Raw genomic sequence first — 22,277 nt, 5'->3', positions numbered from 1 at the left:
AGTAAAAACTCCTTCACTGCAAAACTAAACACAAACTCACCCCAACTTTATTGTCACATCACAGGTTTACAAGTTTAAAAAGTGGGTTAAAATCTTTGTTATACAAGCTAAATCAGTTGCAGTTTGAAGAAAGGTAGAAAGCGATAGAGAAACAGAAACTTACATATTGTATATACAGTATATTTAAGGTTATGAATATGCAATGATACTGTTAGATTTCAGTACATGTAATGGGGGCAATAAAATACCCAATAGTGTAGGCCAATAAAATATGACAATTTAAATCATTTTTCTAAAAATGTAAAAAGAAAAGGAAAACAAAGAACAAGTGTTACATAGAGTATTTAATTATTACAAAAACATTATTTTAACATTACTGTGTATATCCATGATGACACAACATTATATGTCATGGTTTATTCAACCGACATTGGCCAATTTCACATTTCCATTGCTAGTTCAATCTACCTTTATGAAAGAAAGGAAACAGAAATGTGACTGTTACAATACCATTGTACAAAATGTCATCTTTTTTGTGCATTACAATCTATTATAGCATTCACACAGATTGAATTACATTGAATCATACATTTTAAAAGTTTCCATCAAAGGAACACAACTTGCTGAAACCAATAAAAAACATTTGTGTAGTACTTCATGCTTGTTTGAACCCCACTCGTTCAACTGAGGGAAAAAGCAATTTTGTAAAAGCAACATTCAGTGGGTTGCTTGCTGTAATTGTATTAAATTGTACAGATTATGGTAAATGTCAGATGTATTCTGAAATAGAGCTTTGTTGACCAGGGAATCACATTTGCATGTTTAACTTTGCATTAAAAACATATACAATCCTAAAGTGGTTGTAATAATGTAGTTAGGTTAAAGTGTCAGAATACATTAACTCGATATACTGTATGCACACAAGTGCGCACACACACACACACACACACACACACACACACACACACACACACACACACACACACACACACACACACACACACACACACACACACACACACACACACACACACACACACACACACACACACTTGATTTAAGGTTACAGGGTTCCCACTCAAAACATATTTTCAGTCTCCAAAGGACTTAAAGAACTACAATCTAGAACCTAGATGACCCAATCCTACAATTTCGCAAACTTGCTCTACTGCACAACGAGCAGCCTGATATGTGGTCTCTCTCCAACATCATCTCGTGCCTAAAGCTGGAGACCTTTCGAAAGGCCCAGATCTTGGTGCTAAGGAGAATAATCGAGGTGAAAAAAACAACTGTGTTTCATCAATTAAAAGCACAGAGGCACGATGATGAAAATCCTTAAGGCCTACAGTGTCTCCCCAAACCTACTCTGGGCAATAGAGACCATATGGGTCCCATTTTCGTCCATGCCTTACCCCTTATCACTATTTGCAATTTTTTTGAAAAACATTTTTAAATATTTCAAATAGCTGATCTACAAGCTCACAACGTGTCGATGTAGATCGGCTATTTGAAGGTTTTTCAAAATAGTAAATAAAGGCAAAGTAGTTTAGGGATAAGGGTTAAGGCATGGACGAAAATATAGCTCCATGTACGCAGGCACTCGGGCCAATGTGGTGACCCTGGATGACAACAGTGAGGAGGAGTTTGACATCCTGGTTTGGGTAATGCAAAGGGACACCCAAGCCCCCTTCCTCTTCATCATAGTCCTGGACTATGCGCTCAGGAAGGCCATCAGTGGATCATGAGAGCAGGATCTTGGCTTCACTCTCAACACCACCCCACAGTATAGTCCAGACCCCTGACAGACCTGGACTACACAGACGACATCAGCCTGCTCTCTGACCACATGGAACAAGCACAGGAGCTCCTGAACAGAGGGGAGTCGGTGTGTTAAGGTTGCCCTTCAGCTAAATGCCAAGAAAACCAAGGTTATCACCATAACATCCTGTCAGAACATCCACCTGTCCTATAACAACAGGAGGTACTGCTCTAAAAGAAGTCAAGGACTTCAAATACCCGGGCTCATGGGTCAACTCAGCCGAGCAAGATCTGAAAGTGAGGAAGGCACTTGCATGGAGGGCCTTGAATGGCATGGCCTGTGTGGAACTCCAACCTCCCCAGACAAATCCATTCTTAGCTGGTGTAGTGGTCAGAATTGGTCGAAACCAACCATAACCATGCTTGCCGACCTTCAGGGCTCTATGTGGGAGCATCTTATCCAATCATATAATAATGTGTGGTACTTATTCTCTGGTTTTGCTCAGAGAACTGCATGACTACTACCCTGTCTGTTGCACTTCTCAAGCAATAGACTAAGAAATACCGTCTCCCCGACTGTATCTGCCTCAGCATACAGTTACACAAAACTCTTATATCATTAACTATAGTAACTAGCAATGACTAATGAATTAAATTGTCTACCGTTTCTTTTTTTATTTTTAGTCACACATTTCTCAATTATAAAAATGAACCAATTTAGGAACAAAAGCTGATCTTGGGTCACAGTTTTCCAACACCAAGTAATTGCAAAACTGATACTAGATCAAATGGCTCCCAGACAAGACAAGACTATGCAAATAGCAATGGTAGATGGATGCGTTTCACTAGCTGTGCGGACAATACCATAATAAAAGACATTTGGGGAATAGCAATGTTCAGAAAAGGAGAAAATTATCCCCTTACTTTTTTTTAAATGTTACATTTGAGATTATTCATGGATATAACAGAATCCTTTTCAGTTAGATTCCATGATGTGTGGCAGCCCCTGAATCTACCAGTGACATACCTACATACATAAAATACTAAAAGTAAAACAAAAATAACTGATCTACAAGGTCACAACACATTGCGTTGCTACACATGTGCACACTGACGAAGGCTGGATAGCTGAAACGTTTATCCTTTGTAGCTTAAGACATGGAGAAGAAATAATAATATAAATTCTATTCTGAATGCAACCTATCATTTTTGTAATATGATATTGGTTTAAGAGGATATCGCACCAGAGGAGTCAGAGAGCAGTGGTAAAAAAAAGCTTGTAGATCTGCTATTTTTTAGAGAAAAAAGTTAAAAAAATTATTATTATCATTATTTTCATGCCCAAATTGGCATGCCAGAGTTAAAGCCGTTAAGAGATCCAACAGTACATGGAAAGGAAAGCCTCTTAAATGCAACATATTTTCCTCTTTTAACACAAGTGCGTCTTCATGTGCCTTTCGAGGTGGGAGGTCCTGGAGAAGCGGCGGTAGCAGATGGGGCAGGTGAACGGCCTGAAGCCTGTGTGCAGCAGCTTGTGGCGCAACAGATGACTCCTTCGGATGAAGCTCTTCCCACACTGTTCGCAGTGCTGCGTCCTCTCTCCTGTGTGTGTGACCGCGTGCCGCTTCAGCTCGCTCTGATAGGAGAAACCCTTGCCACAAAACTCACAAACCACCTTGCACGGCGCAAGGTGGCCGTCGTTGTTCCTCGTTTGGTGGCCAAAGTGACCGGAGATGCCGTCCTCTGAGGCGTGTCTCCTCAGCAGAGACAGGTCGGGGATGTCACACGCTCCATAGTCGGGGTACATTTGGCTCACAGCTCCTGGGTGGAGCTGGAAGGGCAGATGTGCTGATGGATCCTGGTCCAGGGACGGAGGTTCAAGGTCTACACTTTCTGTCTCCCTCTTGATGTGGATGCCCACGTCACCCAGCTGGTCGAGACAAGCAGCGATGTTGAGCTGCTGCTGCGCTTCCATGGACTGTTGGTTGTCTGCATGGTGCTCTTTGCTCCCCTCCGGAGGCGGAATGTGGAACGGCCACTCTGCAGGGGAGCCCATGCTCAGCTCAGCTGGGTGCTGTTGCTGGGATACCAGAGGAGAGGAACAGGATGGTGCTGCAGAGAGAGAGATTACAGTGATCAGGATCATGGCCATTATGACAATAGTATGATGATGATGGTCAGTAATGCGAATTACGGGATAACAAGCTGAAACTATTTTTGAATTGGCTCTTCTTCTCCTTTCACACCTTTCCCCGCTGACTCGTCTCCAGGAGTCGCCTCGCCACGGAGTCGCTCATTTTTGATGGTTCCCACTTCAGTTTTATAGTCTGACGATGTCAAACTTTCCTGTGGAACAAGATCATGCACAATTTAGCGAAAATCTTCATTCATTATGCTCATAGGTAACCCCTCATTTTGATATTCATAACATATACATGTCATAAATAAATAACTGTACATACATCGTCTTCTGTCTCCTCTTCAGTTTGTGTTGCTGCTACTGCCTTATTGCGCCACCCAGCAGGGGGACAACGTGACAAAACTGCTAGTCCTGCTTCGTTGTTTCCTACAATAGTGATTTTTTTTTAGATTGATTGAATACTTCATTAACAGTTTGCAATTTGTACAGAGGTACAATGATTGCTAAAAGGATAACAAACGAAAAACCTAGGGGCTTGTTTCCTTTGTGGTCCTGTGTATTCAATCCATTAAGAAAGACAGGAGTCTTTTTGTAAGCCAACCCATTGAAGTTACGCTGCCAGGATTCCAACCACAGATTTCCAATGGCATATGAAATGATAGTTTCACCATACACAATTACACATCATGTTGTAACATTCAGAGTTGAAATTAAACAAGTATAAGCAACAAAACGTGAAATTATCCTGTGCTATATCATAACCACTTTGAATATCCTGCAAAATAGCTTTGGAAATCTGAGGAAATGGCATGATGTTGGCCAACTTCACACGTTAAAATAGACTTTAATCTCTCACTGTCAGGGCAGATGACAGGTACTGAACTCTGTCCTGGCTATTGACTGTCCCATGGTTCAGATCTATGGTCGGGATGGTCATGTTTGTTTGTTTTTTTGACCAATCTCTCTTCCCCCCCCTCCTCCTGTTCTTCCCTTTCTTTTTTTCTTCAACGGAAATAACAAAAACTTGCAAACTTGCACACAAACTAATTATGTACTTCTGTAAACCTGTGATGTGACAATAGAATTCAGACATAATTAGCTCACATCACATTGTACTTAACATTGAAGTTCTCTACAGCTGTCCACACATCTCAAAAAGATGAGAGAAGACAAAATCAGACTAGGGTCAAGAAAGCTCTGTCGTTGTGTATCTGACTCACTGTATGTTATCTACATCAGTGGTTCCAAAATTGGTGTCATGGGGGATCCCCAAGATCCTTGAGGGGGAACCAGCAAAAGGATCCACCTGATTTTTAAGCAAAATTAACTAATTTAGCTGGGAATCCCCTCAAGGATCCTGGGGATCCCCAATGGGGTGCGTAGGGTTGTTCCGACGTGTCATTAGTCCGACGGTGCTTAACCTAACCTAAACCCGAGCCAGCCACATGTGTTAATTTAGCATTAAAATCAGTTTAACCACTTCTTTAAACCTATATATTGAACATAGGGGATTTTAAAATAGCCCCAACAGTGCACCAATATATGACATTGACAAGTAATAGTTAGAGCTAGCCTTGGACATAGATGTATTTGATCGAGTCTGACTTTTGCTTTATTCAGACTGACATGACATTCCCTTCCCACCGTTGTTTCATGGCTAGTAGTCAGACAATACATATCTTAGGTAGTCTTGATCCAAGGCTATTTGTTCATAATAATCACAGCAGAAAAACACAGTCAATATGAACATCATCACAAAGACGTGTCCTTTGCATTTGCTGTTTGCTCTTATAGCCAGGCTCGCTACACAGTGTTTAATATTATGTATTCATATTTACCAATCGCGTTCCTCTGCGACTCTTCATTGGCAGGTTGATGCACAGAATGGTATCTGTTCTTCAGTTGATCCTTCAGGATGACAGCGGCACAGTAATCACTGACCAGTTTGTTGATCTCCTGCACGGCGGAGATGACCAGCTTCTCCATGATGGAGTTCAGCTGGGAGTGAAATATGAGCGTTTCTGACATTGTACAAATACAATGAGCCGAGAGAGAAATGACGGAATAACAGAATAACAGAAAATAACGCTAGTTCAGGGTTAAAACAGGATGAGGCCTGTAAGGTAAACACAGTCAGTCTGCTCTGCTCTCTGCCAGACAGTCTGCTGCTGAAAATGGTTTCTTCTTCTTTTCTTTGGAGTTTTAGTATCGGTTCAACCATAGAGTAGGGTTCAACTGAACAAACCGCTTGACAAACCAGTTAGATGTGCATTATCGCCACCAAATGGCTGGAATGCTCGTGTGGAAAAGACAGACAGACAGACAGACAGGCAGACAGACAGACAGACAGACAGACAGACAGACAGACAGACAGACAGACAGACAGACAGACAGACAGACATAAATGAATCCATGACCCATACACATACATCCATAAGCTATAACCATGACTGACCTGATACTAGTAGCCTGATTGACTCATAAACAAAGTGTCGATCAGCACCACATGTACCCCCCAACATCAATGTAAGAATCTTTCTGCATTTTGGTAATAAATGCAGACTTTGAGATCAAAAAGAAGTAGGCTAAATCTTCACAATTATGACAAAAATAGTTTGATTTCTGTAAAAAGTATACCATTTAAAAAGGTTGATTGAAACAGATATTTTAGCAAATAAAGATATGACCACACTGTCTTAAACTTCTATATATATAAACCATACTTGCAAAATATCAATCAAAAACAAATCATCACAAAATATTAGACAGTAAATAAAATGTTTAATTGTTTCTCCCTCTCTTGTGCAAGAGTTTTTATAAAAATACAATTATCTTGCATAATAAAAAATATATTTCCTCAATCAGGTTGATTGAAACAGATATTTTAGCAAATAAAGATATGACCACACTGTCTTAAACGTCTATATATATAAACCATACTTGCAAAATATCAATCAAAAACAAATCATCACAAAATATTAGACAGTAAAGAAAATGTTTAATTGTTTCTCCCTCTCTTGTGCAAGAGTTTTTATAAAAATACAATTATCTTGCATAATAAAAAATATATTTCCTCAATCAACTTGTATCAAAACAAACAAGCAGATACATCCAGAATTATTCACACCCTTTCGTAATGATAAACCAAAGACTGTCTAACAAAAAAAAAAAAAAAAAATGCATGATTAATTAATAAGCAATACTCTTCATTATTTCCACAGTGTGGTGACAGTTAAGATTAAATGCTGCATATATAAAAAAGGATTGCTTTCACAACAATTACTTTTTATTTGATCACAGCTTAATTTAAATGAAAAAAATATCACGTTTTCTCTTGTTTGGTACATTTCCTGCGTGTCATTCTGAGCTCAGCAGCATCAAATACGTCTTTCTTCCTGATTTCTTTGCTCCCACTCCATCGCACTCAGTGGTGGAAAGTAACTAAGTACATTAAGTACAGTACTGTACTGTATACTTTTACTTCTACTCCACTAAATCTCAGAGGCAAATATTGTATTTTTACTCCACTGCAATTATTTGAAGACTTGAGTTTAGTCTTACTTTGTAGATTCAAATTATTATTACAAAACATACATTAACTTCTTCAGCCCTATTTAAACTTTGGCTTTTTGAAAATGGCCAATCTGGCCTGTCCAGGCACCTACCTAGGCTGGTAATCAAGCCCTTGCAGCGTCGCAGGTTCGATTCCCGATCCTGACGACTTTTGCTGTTTGTCACACCCCCCCCCCCCATCTCTCTCCCTGTTTCCCTGTCAGCCTACTGTACACCTATCAATAAAGCCAGAAAATGATACCTTGTAAAACAGAACATTCTGCATAATTGTGTAACGGAACATTCTGCATAATGAGTCCTTTTACTTTTGGTACTTTAAGTATATAATGATGCCACTACCTTTGTACTTTAACTGAAGTCAATTTTGATTACCAGACTTTTACTTGTAACAGAGTGTTTCTTACAGTATTGATACTTTTCCACCACTGATCCTACTCTCCTCCTCCAACTGTCAGATCTTCTCCTCTTCCTTCCTCCCTCTCTCTCTCCCCCTCCCTCACCTCATGCCAGTGGGCATCCCTACGTCTCCGACGACGATGCCCCCTGGCCCCACCCCTTCTGGCTCTGGGCGAATCAGAACCCTGGGACCCGTCATCGTGCCCGTTTGCCGCGTCTCTCTCGTCCTCCCACTCTCGTCTCCTTCCTCGTTCAAACTCCCCGTCGTCTTCATCAGTGTCCTCCTCGCTGAGGCTGTCTTCAGAGTCAGGCTCATCAGAGTCTTCCTCTTCCAGGTAGCGGTAACCTTTGACCTTTGGAAACAAAATTATCAAGACTGTCACGTTCATGAAACGTTACATTGTGTTTTTGGCATTGATATAATTGTTATTACCTCAATAATTACGATTAGGCAATTAAGTAATAATTATGACAGGCCTACAAATAACATGAATGTATGAGACAGATAGGTGGTATATGGTTTTATTGTCAGGTTAAATGTGCCTGCAGTACACCATGAGAGACCATCTGGGAATCGGAGGCTCGCCGGTTCGACCCTCGGCTCGCCTCGTCTACTACGTGTCAAAGTGTCCCTGAGCACTTAACCCCTTATCAGCTCGTCTGAGCAGCCATCTGCAGGTTGCCTGGCGTTGCCAGCCTCTATCACACACTTCGTTTTGGGAAGAGAGTCTGGGATTTCAGGAAGAGCTTTCATTTCTGGGGGGCGGGCTAAAGCCTAGTGACGCGAGCCCCAAACCACGTGACCCAAGCATACAACCCTGATTGGCCTACCCTAGAAGCTGGTTGAGGAAATAGAATCTCAATGGACCGGTTCCAGACCGTACTACAACACCACTACCGCCAGGGGGTGTTGTTGTGTTCGGTCTGGTTTATTAACCAGGCAAATCTGCAGGGTGAAGCAGTAAAAGTTCCCCTCCCTTGAGGATCAGAAAATACTTCCTTTCCATTTTGTTTTCACGAGGACCCAGCTCATATGCTGAATCCTGCTCAGCACATGAGCTGGACTCCTCCACCATATTTACAGTGCAAAACACAAATACAATCTGTTGCCACCAAAAGTGTGTGACTGTGTATGTCCTTTTCTGTTAAGCACTTGTGCTTCACTTTTGCTCTGTTAAGCACTTTGAGCTGCATTTCATGTCATGAAAGGTGCAATACAAATAAAGTTTATTAGTATTAAAAGTTCCATCCTTGTTGTTTGAGATACCTTGTGCCGTGGGCGAGGGATACGAGGCAGTCTGAACTTCAAACTCCCGGCTAGGCGACGTTCCATCACCCAATAGCAGTAGCAGGCCAGCAACAGAGTGACCAATAGGATGGAGAGTTTTGCCTAAGGAGGTGGGGCAAGAGCAAAGAGCAATGACACCTATATTCTCAGACACATTGTAAACACACACAAAATATCTATTTTTCAATTTGTATATAAATTGGGCCATGTGGCCCTCACAAGCATCATAATAAAAGTGTACGCACGTACGCACGCACACACGCGCACGCACACACACTTACCCTCATGGGCATTCCGGACCACAGGTAGACTATGAAGATGGCGATGGCCTGAAACCAGTGGTAGATGGTGTAGACGAAGTCCAGGCGCTCCTTATCCTCATACAGCATACCTAACAAGACTAAACAACAGCACGAGTACAGGTGTTTAGATAAAGGATAAACTGTGTACGTGTGTGTGTTATAAAGCAGCGGTTCTCAACCTGTGGGTCGGGACCCCCAGAGGGGTCGCCAAATTATTTTGAGGGGTCCCCAGATGATTAGCTCAATGTGCAACATTGTTTTCTCACTCAACAGTAAACAAACCAACATAAAGTTTATAGAGGTGTCTGCACATATCTAAAGTGACAATTTAAGGACTTATAATACCTCTAAAATGCCAATTAAACATTGGCCAAATTGTCAATTATTAGAGGCAGAAATTGTGAAAATAACCAATCTACATGCTCACAACGCCTTGCAACATGAGGCGTTGTGAGCATGTAGATCTGCTATTTTCACAATAGAACCGTGTTATACAAAATGTAATGCCTCAACTCTTCGTGCTCGTCAGGGTAGGGGGGGTCCCCAGTTAAAATATGAAATATTTTGGGGGGTCGCGGCCTGAAAAGGTTGAGAACCACAGTTATAAAAGTACTTACTACTGATGCCAGTCTTGTTCAGGGCCGAGCCGAGCCCCCAGAGCACGGAGACGACCAGCAGAGGGCCCAGGAGGTGCGGTGAGCGGGGGGCTGGAGACCACCACAGCAGCACCACCAGCAGCACCAGGTGCACGGCGGCGCCCGCCAGCAGACCTGTGCCACGGGGCAGACGCAGCAGGGAGAGCGACAGGGAGGAGAAGACAGACGACGACAGGCCATACACCAGAACCAGGAGCCACAGGTTCTCCAGGCCCAGCACACACACACCATAGGACTGAATGAGAGAGAGAGAAATAAAGAAAGAGAAGAGAACAGAAGAAAATAAATATATATATAATATATATGTGGATACCGTATACCAGGGGTCTTCAACAGGGGGTCCGGGACCCCTAGGGGTTCCTCAGAGTTACTACAGGGGGTCCTCCAAATCTTTGTGTGATAGAAGGAAAAAAAATCTCTCCTTTTGTATATTAACCACTTGAACCCTCACGTCCATATTCGGAGAACTTTAGCCAAAAATAGCAGATCTACAAGTTCACAACGCCTCGCAGAGCACGAGGCGCAGAGCACGAGAGCTTGTAGATCAGCTATTTTCGACAAAGAGCTTTGGTGTAGAGAGGGAAAAGAGCAGACTAAGTACAGAGTGAAAGGTCAAGTTTATTAAGTATTGACGGTTCAAGTGGTTAAATATCTGAAAACACAAATTGACATGAATCCAAAAATACATTGATGACTGTGCTGTCAAACGATGGAAAACTATGAAGACCCCTACTGTATACTGTACTGACATTTTAACTTCAATCAGAGCAGCTATTGTTTTTTTTTCTTTCTGTAAAATGGAACATGGAACTTTCTAAGAAGGTCAATGATAGGTTCATATATTACCAGGGAGAATCCAGTGACAGCAAAGATCAGTTCAAAGCCACTGTAGATAAAGAATGGGACGAGCAAGCGAAGACGGTAGTCTCTCAGATGTTTAAATGGCAGCTGGAAGATGTTTCCCCAACCAATGCTGCGCAGGTCTATCTCTTCTGTTGGCCGGTAAGCAGCGCCACACAAGAACAGAAACTATGGAGAGAGAGCCACAACAAAACAACTCAGCACAATGACCTGATCGTCACAATCACTGCTTTGGCTACATTTTAAATCATCCCTTTGGATATCCTCTAATATTCTACTTTAAAACAGGATGAACATTCTATCAACCAGCATCTATTCGATATTCACTGTGTAAACCTTTGCTTTCATTTAGCCCAATATCCTACCAATTCAAAAAATAGCACCATTGTTTAATTCATATATTTTTTCTTGTAACACTAGGAACAGAAATGTGTCTCTCACTAAAAATAGCTGATCAGTTATTTTCAGTGAGTGACATGGTCACACTAACAAAGTATACAGTAGCCATTAGCAGTAGATAACAACAGACAACACTTCGCAGTTCAGCATCACATTGTACAACAGAGACGGCTGTCAATTGAGTCTTACGATGATCATAGCCAGGTAGGCGAAGCCCATGAGGACGCTCTCCACCTTGATGAGCAGCATGGACCGTGGCAGTCTGGTCAGCACTGTGATGTTAAATCCTGGGATCACTCCAGAGACCGTCGCACCTTACAGGGAAGAGATTTAGTAAAGAGACAAAAGTCTGTCTTTGTTTAGATTCAGAGCACGGAGACTTGAAGCAGAGGGTAAGATGTGGGGAACAACATGAAACACCGTCCGTAATCAAACCTTTGATGCAACAATTATATGTTCGACACATTATCCCGTAATCCACCAAGGTTTGGAGGTTTTAAGATATTGTTGTCGGTGGAGTTTACGCTGGAAACTTCTCTTTACAGGGCTGACTTAAGTTTCTTGTTTTATACAATGGAAATTGCATTGAGATTTCGTTTATTTTCCTTCAAGCTCGCCATGCCTGTAAAGTTCTAAACATTGCAACTTAGAAAATGGCAGATCTACAAGCTCATAGTGACGCGCAATGAGCTTGTATATCTGCATTGTTTTACTAGTCAAAGTATAAAATAATGTTTAAAGTAGTTTTAGTTCTATTGAACAAAGGGGGAACCTTACACTGCAGGGGAACTGGTTATAAAACACTCCTTAGCTCCTTCCTCCATTTAGTTTCAAGTTCTAAGTTCTATTCTTTCAGTCTCCACTAGGTGTCACTGAGTGGGTGAGTGTCCTTACCACAGCTCTTGACCTGAAACAGTGTGTGGTTGTAGTCGTACAGGTAATCCTGGAGGAAGAGGCGCATGGGGAACTCCGCAAAAACAAAGCTCAGCTGTATGAGGAAAACCAGAGCAGAGATCATTCTCATGACATTTTATTGATTTATTTTCAGATACAACAGGGACAATCTCAAAAGTATTCGAATCGCAGCCCAGCCCACACACCTGCCCACTCAACAGGGCAGCCGTGCATTTTCCGGGCACCAGTGGTGTAAAGTAGCACAAAGTACATGGTGGTGTCGAGAGCTCACTCGTGTATAGGTTATAGGTAATATAATAGGCCTACATGCGATGTTTCATATAATATATGAAACATTATTTCTTGTGTTATATTATAACACAAGAAATAATCATAACACCTTATAAACATTCTATATTTATAAGGTCAAGTATTCTACTTAATAATTGGGACTTACAAAATCATTATCATAGTTATAATAGACCTACATTTACAGTAGTTTAGGCATTTTGGTTTGATAAGGTTGTGGGCAGAACAATTTGTCCTTGTTATTTGACTATTTTTACTTTAATTATAATTAAAGACACTTCATAGTGAATTAGATTGTGTTTATAATATAACGCCGGCGCGCCTCCGTCATCTCCACCGAAAACAAGTGCTCCGCCCTTGTTCCATTGTTAGAACCGGGATGTTGTTTTGATACACGCCATTGTGAGCTTGTAGATCTGCTATCTGCAAACCCCCCTCCCGTCACCCCATGAAAACAATAGCAAGAATTTGCATCCCTATGAGCGAGTTGATTAACTGGCTGCCTACCCGTGAATGGACAAGGAACTGGTTGATCAATTTTTTTTTCGGAAGCTGGGCTGTTATTCAAGGCCCTCTCCATATTATACTGTCCAGTCAGGACTTTACACGATGGAAATAGAGAGTTTTTCTATTTAGACAGATCACATGAGGTAGGTGCCTCACAGATCACATGAGGTAGGTGGCGGCCTACTCCGCCTACCGCTGAATACGCCACTGGTATAAACAACACAACCTAACAGAACCTAGTGTTAGGGTTCAGCCATATACTCACGTTGAAGATGATGTAGAAAACGGACTGGAACACGATGACGTAGCTGTAACTGGCCCCTTCAGGCAGCTTCTTCTGCTCCTGAACTTGCTCGTCCTTGTAGTTGGCAAACTCATAGTATTGTTGTGCCATCCTTTGTGTGTTATTTGCATTGTGTTCAAGAAAGAGACACACTTGTCAATTAATTGTTTATTACATGCGATCAACGTAGGATGTTAAAATGTGTACAGAGCTCTGTACCATTAAAAGCATCTCTCTCTCCTCACCTTGTGATATAGTGCCCCAAAGAGGACCAGAGAGGCACAATGGCCACGCCAATAGCGACAGCCGATGGAACAAGGGTGTAGTACCGCTCCCAGTAATTGGTAGATACAAAAAGTGCGTAGACACCAGAAGCCAAGAACATCATCCACTTAGTACCTAAGAATCTGAGAGAGAGAGAGAGAGAGAGAGTGAGAGAGAGAGAGAGAGAGAGAGAGAGAGAGAGAGAGAGAGGGGTGTCAGGGAAAGACGGGCTTGATGAGAGGACTATTGTCACTGTCAGGCAGAAACGTCCAAAACTGTCACTTTTCAGGAAATAGAAAAAAAATTGCTTTTCATTGGTTCAATCTAGGCCTATTTATAAACGCAACACACACACTTGACCACTTTTAGTTTCACTTGAAAAATCAAAATAGCCAAAATATCAGATCTGTGTACGCTCACAACATGTCACATACATCGTGACACTTTGTGAGCTTAAACAAAAACATAAAAAGTTTGAATATGGAGAAGGTTTCTGCCCGACAGCAACAATATAATGCATTGTTTCTCAAAGTGGATTCCAGGGACTCTGTGGATTCCTTTAGGGGGGTCTAAATTGACTTTAAACAAGAGAATACCAGCACTCATGGATCTGTCAGGTTTAAGGCACTTTTATTTAAGTATATATAAGTTGGTGTGGGTCTAAATTGACCCATACAAGTCTGGAACCAAATGGAACCAAATGAACCCGATTTGTACACTTGTCGGAGTTAAGGGGAGACCTTGAAAATCTAAAGTTTGAGAAACCCTGATATAATGTGTGTGAGTCTACCTGATGAGTACAGGGGTGTACAACAGGCCGATGATAGGCGTGACGTTGATACCCATCATCATCTTCCGGTCAATGTCCTCCAGGCCCATGTTGCTGTACTTAACCTCTCTGTAGGTGATGTCATAGTGCAGGATCAGCTGCATCTGCAACAGGCCTGGCACACACACACACACACACACACACACACACACACACACACACACACACACACACACACACACACACACACACACACACACACGGACGGACATAAAAACAACAGTCAGTCTATCCGTCTGCAAGTCCTTATCCTCAATCTACCCCTCTAAACTTGCTCTCATTACACACATACACACACGCACGCACGCACAGACTTCCTCCAACGCACCCATATATATGCTGTACACCAGCATGCCTCCCACACTAGCTGCCAAAACGTTCTTTATGACTTCCAGCTTCTTCCTCCTGTAGTAACGCCTCTCCTCCTCCTCCTCATCGTACTCTGCCTGGGGGCCCAGGAACTCCTCCATCTGACACACAGGAGAGGATGAGGGGAAAGGAAGGCCGGAAGGAGGGGAGGGAAGACACCGAGGATTAGTTGATTAGACATTGCTGAGGCTAGAGGAGGAAAGCACTTAGAGATTTGCAAGAATGTTAAGTGTGTTAAATAAAATGCATTATTACTCGTAAGACGCCAAGGGCGCTTTTCTAACCTATAGACTATACATGTCAGTCTAACCAGTGTGGCTGGTTCTACAGACAGGGATCTCCATATATGGGCATAAAAGGGATTGTATGTGGCCGCTGTGGCCTCCATATATGGGCAATCCCATATGAAGTCCTGTTAGGGGAACCACACTAACATAATCCCTTTTATGCCCATATATGGAGATCCCTGTCTGTAGAACCAGCCACACTGGTTAGACTGACATGTATATATTGGCATTCACAGATATGGGCTTAATATTGATGACAACAGGGATCTCCATATATGGGCATAAAAGGGATTATGTTAGTGTGGTTCCCCTGACATCACAGTGATGTCAGGGCGTGACAGTCAATCAACAATAAAAGACAAGCGTTACCCAGACAGATACGGTCAAGATGTGACGGTTCTGATACTTAACGGCGACCTACGGTCAAATTATTATTATTAAGAGTAAAGTGCAGCATAACAGACACATAACAGAGTCTTCAAATGCAGTGATTCTCAAACTAATTTCAAGGACCCTTATTCATGTATATTACTCTGTATAAGTATAACTCTGAGAGTGTATACATTTAATCAAATAGACCTCATTGGGTTCCTATTAACTATCAATAATTTAACAGGGGACCCCACCTTGAGAACCACTGTTCTAATGCATAATAAATGAGCAGCGCTTACCCGTTCCTCTACATTCCCCTCTGGATCCACGTTGATCAGTTGGGCATCAGGCTGGTCCACCTCTTGGACTATCTCCTCTTCGTCACCTCCCTCCATCTGACAGCCAGAAGGAGTACACTGAGTTCACTGACTTAAACACTTAAATATAAAACCATATACTACTGTAGTGTGTGCTACAGCTGACATTTATGCTTCCAATTGGAAGGGTGCCTACTTGATGAACAGCCAGGATCTGTACATACAGCACTGCTTTTACATAATTGACTGTTATAACAGTAATCATAGATAACATCCTTACATCCTGCATGGGTCATTTAGGGCTCCAACCTCTACCAGGAGGCATTAATAGTGCTGACATTTTGTGGTTGCCTTTTAATGTCTTTTACTATATAATCAGCCATTGGTATGGTTTAACTTGGGGGATAAATAATGCTAAAAATGAATCTTCTAGACATCCCAGCCATGTTAAAACAAGGTAGGGATAGATACTGCAGTTAGTTAGCTAGATGCATTAGTATCTGGGCTGGCCCCAGGCTAGCATGAAACTAGTCTAGTCTACACTCTAAGAAAGAATTCTGTGACCGAGTAAATAGCACTATTAGAAAAAGTTATATTTACTCAATAAAATCACTGAATATCATGTATGTGATTGTTTGAGTAGGTCACACCAAACAAAATGAGTAAAAATCCAACTGTTCTTTTTGAGTTAGATGTACATATATTATTTGAGTTAATTTCATGAGAATAAATTAGTATTTGACCAACTGATTTTATTCATGAATTATACTCAATTTGTTTTGGTAATTTTCCTTCATAATATTTGGGTATGGAGTACTTATATGGATCAATTTAAAAAGACACTTAATTATTATTCATTCCAACTTAATAATCTTTCATCTCTCACAACAACTTAAACAATTGAGTAGATATGACTAAGATTCAAAATTGTACACAAGGGTTCATGGGAAAGTTCTACTGGAACATTCTGTCAACAAACAGCAGCAGCACACATCTTCTTCAACAAGAAACCTGGAGAGTGTTTGCAAATATTGGTAAGTAGATTTACTGTATCTTTGTGCATATAGGCTACACAAATGTATTGGGTATAACTTATGTTCTTTACAAAGGTTTGCAGCTAGTTAAGGTTACAGTGAGGGGAATGTGCAAGCCCTCTAGTCATTGTGACTTTTTGCATTTATTACAAGCTATGCAAGCTGCATACAATGGTGTGTACAATGAAGATACAATGCACAGGTATAGGCCTACATTATTATCTACATGTCTTCTTTTTTACTCTCTTCCCCTCATCTCTGTCTTCCAGGTTAGTGCAAAGTTCAGGATGATCACCACACTGAATCTTGAGCCAAAATGTATGGCAATGTTGGACTTCTATACCCCCAAACTACTGTCCATGTTCCAGTCCAAGAAGGGCAGTTTGGGCACAAATGAGTATTGTACTTCAGGTATGAAACTTTCATTTACTCTAACTGCTTTAATTATATTTCACCTGGCTAATGACAATAATTACTATATTAATTTATGCTAAACTCATCTGTATCCCCTGCAACTCTCTCTCCTGATTATTCATTTCTAAATGTATGTCTTAATAGCTACTAAGGACAGTCTCCCAGCTTCCGTTGCTAAAACTGGGTTGTGGAAACAATTGTATTGCCAAAGTTTATGTTAGTTATGAAAGTGCAGTCATACTTTTTCTTTATTGTTCAAATAATTATTTTTCTATTCTGCAGAGAGGAATCCCCAATCAACGAACACGAGAGGTCATCATCCGATGTCTCATCGACCATCTGGAAGAAGATAGTGTCAAGATCAAGGACTTTCAAGTTAGTAAAATAAATGTTTTGACGTTTTAATGTCATCGTGGATGAGACCATCACATGCAAAGGAACAGCATAGTGATGTCCAGAGAATGAGGTTGTGACATTGGCTGAATGGCTGTTGCATCCGTTGCATGTCTGGTCCAACTGATTCAAGATTATGCCCAGGGCTGCATGTGTGGAGACAGCTAGGATTGCTCAATGTGTGTCTGTGTGTCTTGTAACATTTAGCCTGAAAGTGAGCTCTAAACAATTATCTTCACAATGTGTGCAGGAAGGAAGCTGCTGGTGCACCTGTCAGAGTAGAAGAGAAGTTGACAGAGGAGGTGATGATGAAGATGAAGATCTACCTGCTGCAGAACCAAGAGGACTCAATGAATGAACCTACTGATGTAGGTATTGTGATTAAGGGCATCACTGCCCTCAACAATCTTGGGGGTCTGCTGCTATCTGTTGGGACTGTTCTATGCCTTTAATCTGAGATACCCCAAGAACCTCAGATATGGTCTTGAGATGTTCCAAAAAGTACTAGTTGAGATGGATCCTGGACACCTTTCAGCCAAAGTTCAGAGACTGAAAAAATGTCTGCTTGCCGACTACTGTTCAGCAAGATGCTCTCAGAAAGTGGGTATAACCTACTGAAAGTGGATTTATTGTCAAAACAGCATTTTTGCAATGGTATTTGTTGCTGATAGTAATTAGTTAATGTAAAGTGTTTGTTTCTGGTGCATTCGAGTCATAATGCAAACAGGTCAGTTTAGCATATAGACATTACACATGTGCATAGTCAATATGTTTAAATGTTGAGCTACTGTAAATGCTTATTTATTATTTATTATTCCAAGTTGTGATTTTCTTTCATGCCAAATGGCCTCTGACTGTCTTCTTTAATGTATTTTGTGGTTATGACTTACTGTTCATTTGATGGGCTCATAAGAACTATGGTGCATAATGTTTGACAGACTGTTTACTTACAGTATGCACAGTTCAATTAGAGGTACTTATATACAGTATTGTGAACACACACTGCTCTTTAGTAAACAGAACATTTTAAAAGTGTCAGGGATACTACCCCTTTCCTGATCATTATCTTTAAACATATTGTTTTTGCAGGCATTGTTGCTTGTCATTTACATACTAAAGTAAGTTGAATGTACATACTTGATGTGGTGTTACACTGGTCAAAATTAGTTGATTAAAACATAATTATCTGCATAATTATTTCATGTGTATTCATTTGACATCATGTACTCCTGGAGTAAAAGGTAAAGTAAATGAAAGGGGTAAATGGTACTATATGAATTAAATCAATAAAAGTAAATGAATAGAGTAAATGTGACATATTTGTTTTGTTAAATCATACTCTAATATTCAATTAGATCTACTTAATATTTCAATGTATTTACTTGTAGTCTTTTGTGGCATTGACTGAATAATTTAATTATATCTACTCAATTTCTTTAGGTCATTGTACTCAATTTTAGTTGTTAATAAGTACGTAAAAGTTTTGGTTACTTTTACTCAAATTAATTGAGTATCATCTACCTGATTTCATAACAGTAATATTTACTCAATATTTTTGAGTGTAAAAATGTTTCACCAATAAAATTGAGTAGAGCCTAGTTTTTGTTTTTAGAGTGTATAGCATGTCAAGTTAAAATCTTTACATGGTATTAAACCATATGGCAGAATGATGTTTATTTTCTGAACTAGAACTTTATTTCCTCCCTCTTTCACATGGGGGGGGGGGGGGGGGGTGTCACTCCTTCCTTATTTCCATTTTACAAACCTGATTTTCAGTTAACCTACACTGCATGAAAAGTAGGCCTAACTGAATACACGAATGACACAATCTGTGGCAATAACATTTTGAGTGAATGAAAATAGTCTAAACAAGTCGAAATTGGTTAAAGATGAATTCAAATAACTGACATGAAAGTCACAAGTCGTGACGAGTTAGGATTTATTTTGGGTGATTTTTGTTTTTGGTAAACATCTTTTGTTATGGTAGGCTAAATGATAAATATAATCCAAAAATATCCAGCAATATTAAAGGTGACAATATACGTATAGACTACATTGGATGAAATTGTAGGTCAGCCATTTGTGAGCAAGAAACTGAGATTTAATAAAAACATATGCCATTTGGTTTAGTCCATAATTGCGTAATGTTGTGGTAAAACTCAATAAACATTTTGAGCAATATTATTAATAAAAACTACCGGTAATTAATCCCTCTCGTGCGTAAATCATATGCCATTTAGAAATTTAAGATAGGTGCATCCTTACATACTCTATTCAAAGTTAGTATTGAGTGAATGAGTGTATAAGCATGGAGACAGTGGACCCTTTAAATAGCAGACGTGTTTACGGGTAAAACGAAACTAAAATATAGCCTACTACTGTTAACTTTCATTAGTTGATGTTACTGGATGTTATGTGCCAGTTTATCTGCACTGTCCATACGGAGTAACACAAATACAACAGTTATTAACCTTCACCTGTTAATTAATACAAACTAAAGAATACGACTTGGACTTACCATATTTGCTGGTACGCGCTGCCTCCTGGATCATACAGAGGTGGAACTGGGTTTCTAGTTTAATGTTTTGTTCACGTCTGGTCTCATAGAAGCACACGCTTCATGATCCTTTGGAACACTTCCCCTTTCTCATGTAAAAGTGAAGCATAAATAAATCTCCGGCGGTGGAAATGAAACCTGTTCGTCTTCACTTCCCCAGAGAGCCAAGGGGCTCTGCATGCCGTCTGTCTGAACTTCCCCAACTTGACTGTCAGGACACACACAGGCTATTATGTTCTTAAAGCTACAGTACAGAGCCCACATTTTAACTTAAGTGCATGGTTCTCCAACTTTTTAACGCAGTCGCGGACCCCCATCTGAACATATTTGTGACAGGGACCCCAATACAAGATGTGGGTTGTTTACATTTCAAAATTGTTCCAAGATTTTTTGAAAATAAAAACAGCATGTCATTTTGGATTTTTGCATTGGCTATTTAAAAATAGCAGATAATACACAAGCTCACAGTGCGTTCGTGCCACAATGCGAGCTTGTACATCTGTTTAAAAAATCTTCTAAGTGTGAGAACTACTGATTTAGAAGGCACATCTGTTTAAAAAATCTTCTAAGTGTGAGAACTACTGATTTAGAAGGCATTTGTGGAATCGACCCCAGGACATAATGGATTAACTCACCTGACCCCCTCGGGCCCCCTCAAGGACCCCTGGGAGTCACCAGACCCCACTTTGAGAAACACTGTTCTAACTCGCCTTTTCCATTAAATAGCAAAATGACACAGATGAACATTTATTACACACATTTTGTGCAGTTGTAACAATAACGCACATTAAATACGGCAGCACATTAGAGTCCAACTTAACAATTCCGTTTATATGGCAATGTTGTAAGGGACGATAAGGGAAACCAGTGCAATGCCACTCCAAAAACATGGTCCACATTATTTGCTATGTAATGATGCAGTCAATACAACCATAAAATATTTGATTGCACTCAGGCCATGATAACCAAAGCAAATGAATGACACATTTTTAAACTAAATACCGTACATGTAAAACATAAAACAAAAAAAAATAGACATACATTGTCATATTAGCACAGAATAGACTGATAGACTAAATTAAGTAGTCTCTTGTATAAAATAAATTGTTTTTGCTGAACAGTATTTCTTGTGGGTCCATGCTCAGCTTCACCCCTCCACTCAAGAGCTTTTCCAAATAGTTTCTAGACTTGTTTTACCTGCTTGGGGAGGGGAAGGGAGGTTGAGGAGGGGGGTCAATACGATGGGTAGGCAAACTAGGCATGGTTTTAAGACAATCCCAGGTGTTTGAATGTCTGTTGACATCTTTGAGCAGTGGCTCCCAACCCTGGACTCTCAGGTACAGGTGAATGCAATTACCCAGAATTGTGAAGAAAAGCAACTGCACCAGACATCCCTGAGGAGGACCACGGTTGGTCCGTTTCACCACCCTTACCCAGTCCTACAATGAATCACAACCTTCTCCAAGCATGTCCTCCGTCATGGCAGCGACAACTGTTTCTCTCGCTCTCGTCAGCATGGATATAACTTAAAAGATTTGTACCCCAGTGTCCACCCTTCTCTCATTTAGACCACGGTTACTCAACGTCAAGTCCAGGGACCACCAGGAGTCCATATGGGTCAATGCTAACTCTTTGGGACCCCACTCTACATTGTACAATCCTCAGAGTGTTTAATTGCAATTATGCAACTCTTGATGGGGTACAAATGGAACCAGGTGGACCCTCTCTGAGTTACCTATAAGACCTGTAAGCGTCCATTTGGTCTCCTACTGGTCCTGCTGACCTCACGTTGAGAACCAGTGATTTAGACCAGTGGTTCTCAAAGTGGATTTCAGGGACTCTGTGGGTTCCTTTAGGGGTGTCTAAATGGACCCATACAAGTCTGTAACTCTGACAGTGTACAAAAGGAACCAAATGAACCCTAACGGGTCCATTTGGTTCCATTTGTCCACTGTCAGAGTTAAGGGGAGACCTTGAAATTTGAACGTTTGAGAACCAATGATTTAGACAATCGAATTCAGATGTTATTAACCCTTTCTTTCCATCCCGCCCCTCAAAATGACCCCATCTCCCTC

At 40.8% G+C, this 22,277-nt stretch overlaps 2 protein-coding genes across 2 annotated transcripts; both read right to left on the bottom strand.

Annotated features, from left to right (window-relative positions):
* Positions 1–99: 99 nt before the first annotated feature.
* Positions 100–6,019, bottom strand: LOC308281173 (uncharacterized protein). The gene is made up of 4 exons (XM_080721289.1): positions 5,737–6,019; positions 4,221–4,324; positions 4,005–4,104; positions 100–3,870 (listed from the first exon to the last, which is right to left on the bottom strand). Exons 1-4 carry the CDS (start codon positions 5,924–5,926, stop codon positions 3,188–3,190), a joined length of 1,077 nt encoding a protein of 358 aa, XP_080577415.1. The 5' UTR covers positions 5,927–6,019; the 3' UTR covers positions 100–3,187.
* A 675-nt stretch (positions 6,020–6,694) lies between these two features.
* On the bottom strand, positions 6,695–20,396 carry unc93b1 (unc-93 homolog B1, TLR signaling regulator). The gene is made up of 13 exons (XM_080721508.1): positions 20,164–20,396; positions 15,787–15,882; positions 14,788–14,929; positions 14,421–14,574; positions 13,612–13,773; positions 13,349–13,478; positions 12,268–12,361; positions 11,563–11,687; positions 10,960–11,142; positions 10,075–10,348; positions 9,437–9,555; positions 9,135–9,257; positions 6,695–8,220 (listed from the first exon to the last, which is right to left on the bottom strand). Exons 1-13 carry the CDS (start codon positions 20,164–20,166, stop codon positions 7,903–7,905), a joined length of 1,923 nt encoding a protein of 640 aa, XP_080577634.1. The 5' UTR covers positions 20,167–20,396; the 3' UTR covers positions 6,695–7,902.
* Between the last annotated feature and the right edge of the window lie 1,881 nt (positions 20,397–22,277).

Source organism: Nannobrachium achirus, assembly GCF_963921795.1.
Source record: "Nannobrachium achirus genome assembly, chromosome: 3".
Taxonomy (NCBI): domain Eukaryota; kingdom Metazoa; phylum Chordata; class Actinopteri; order Myctophiformes; family Myctophidae; genus Nannobrachium; species Nannobrachium achirus.
The sequence above is the reverse complement of the archived record's forward strand: the minus strand, read 5'-3'. Positions and strand labels throughout refer to the sequence as shown.

Coding starts and splice junctions, on each gene's coding strand:
- LOC308281173 (XM_080721289.1), bottom strand. CDS start 5,926: ATGTCAGAAACGCTCATATTTCACTCCCAGCTGAACTCCATCATGGAG. Junction 4,105..4,220: donor AAGAGGAGACAGAAGACGAT/GTATGTACAGTT, acceptor CTTGTTCCACAG/GAAAGTTTGACATCGTCAGA. Junction 3,871..4,004: donor AGACGAGTCAGCGGGGAAAG/GTGTGAAAGGAG, acceptor CTCTCTCTGCAG/CACCATCCTGTTCCTCTCCT.
- unc93b1 (XM_080721508.1), bottom strand. Junction 13,774..14,420: donor TACACCCCTGTACTCATCAG/GTAGACTCACAC, acceptor TCTCTCTCTCAG/ATTCTTAGGTACTAAGTGGA. Junction 11,688..12,267: donor GTTTCAGGTCAAGAGCTGTG/GTAAGGACACTC, acceptor CTTCCCTGTAAG/GTGCGACGGTCTCTGGAGTG.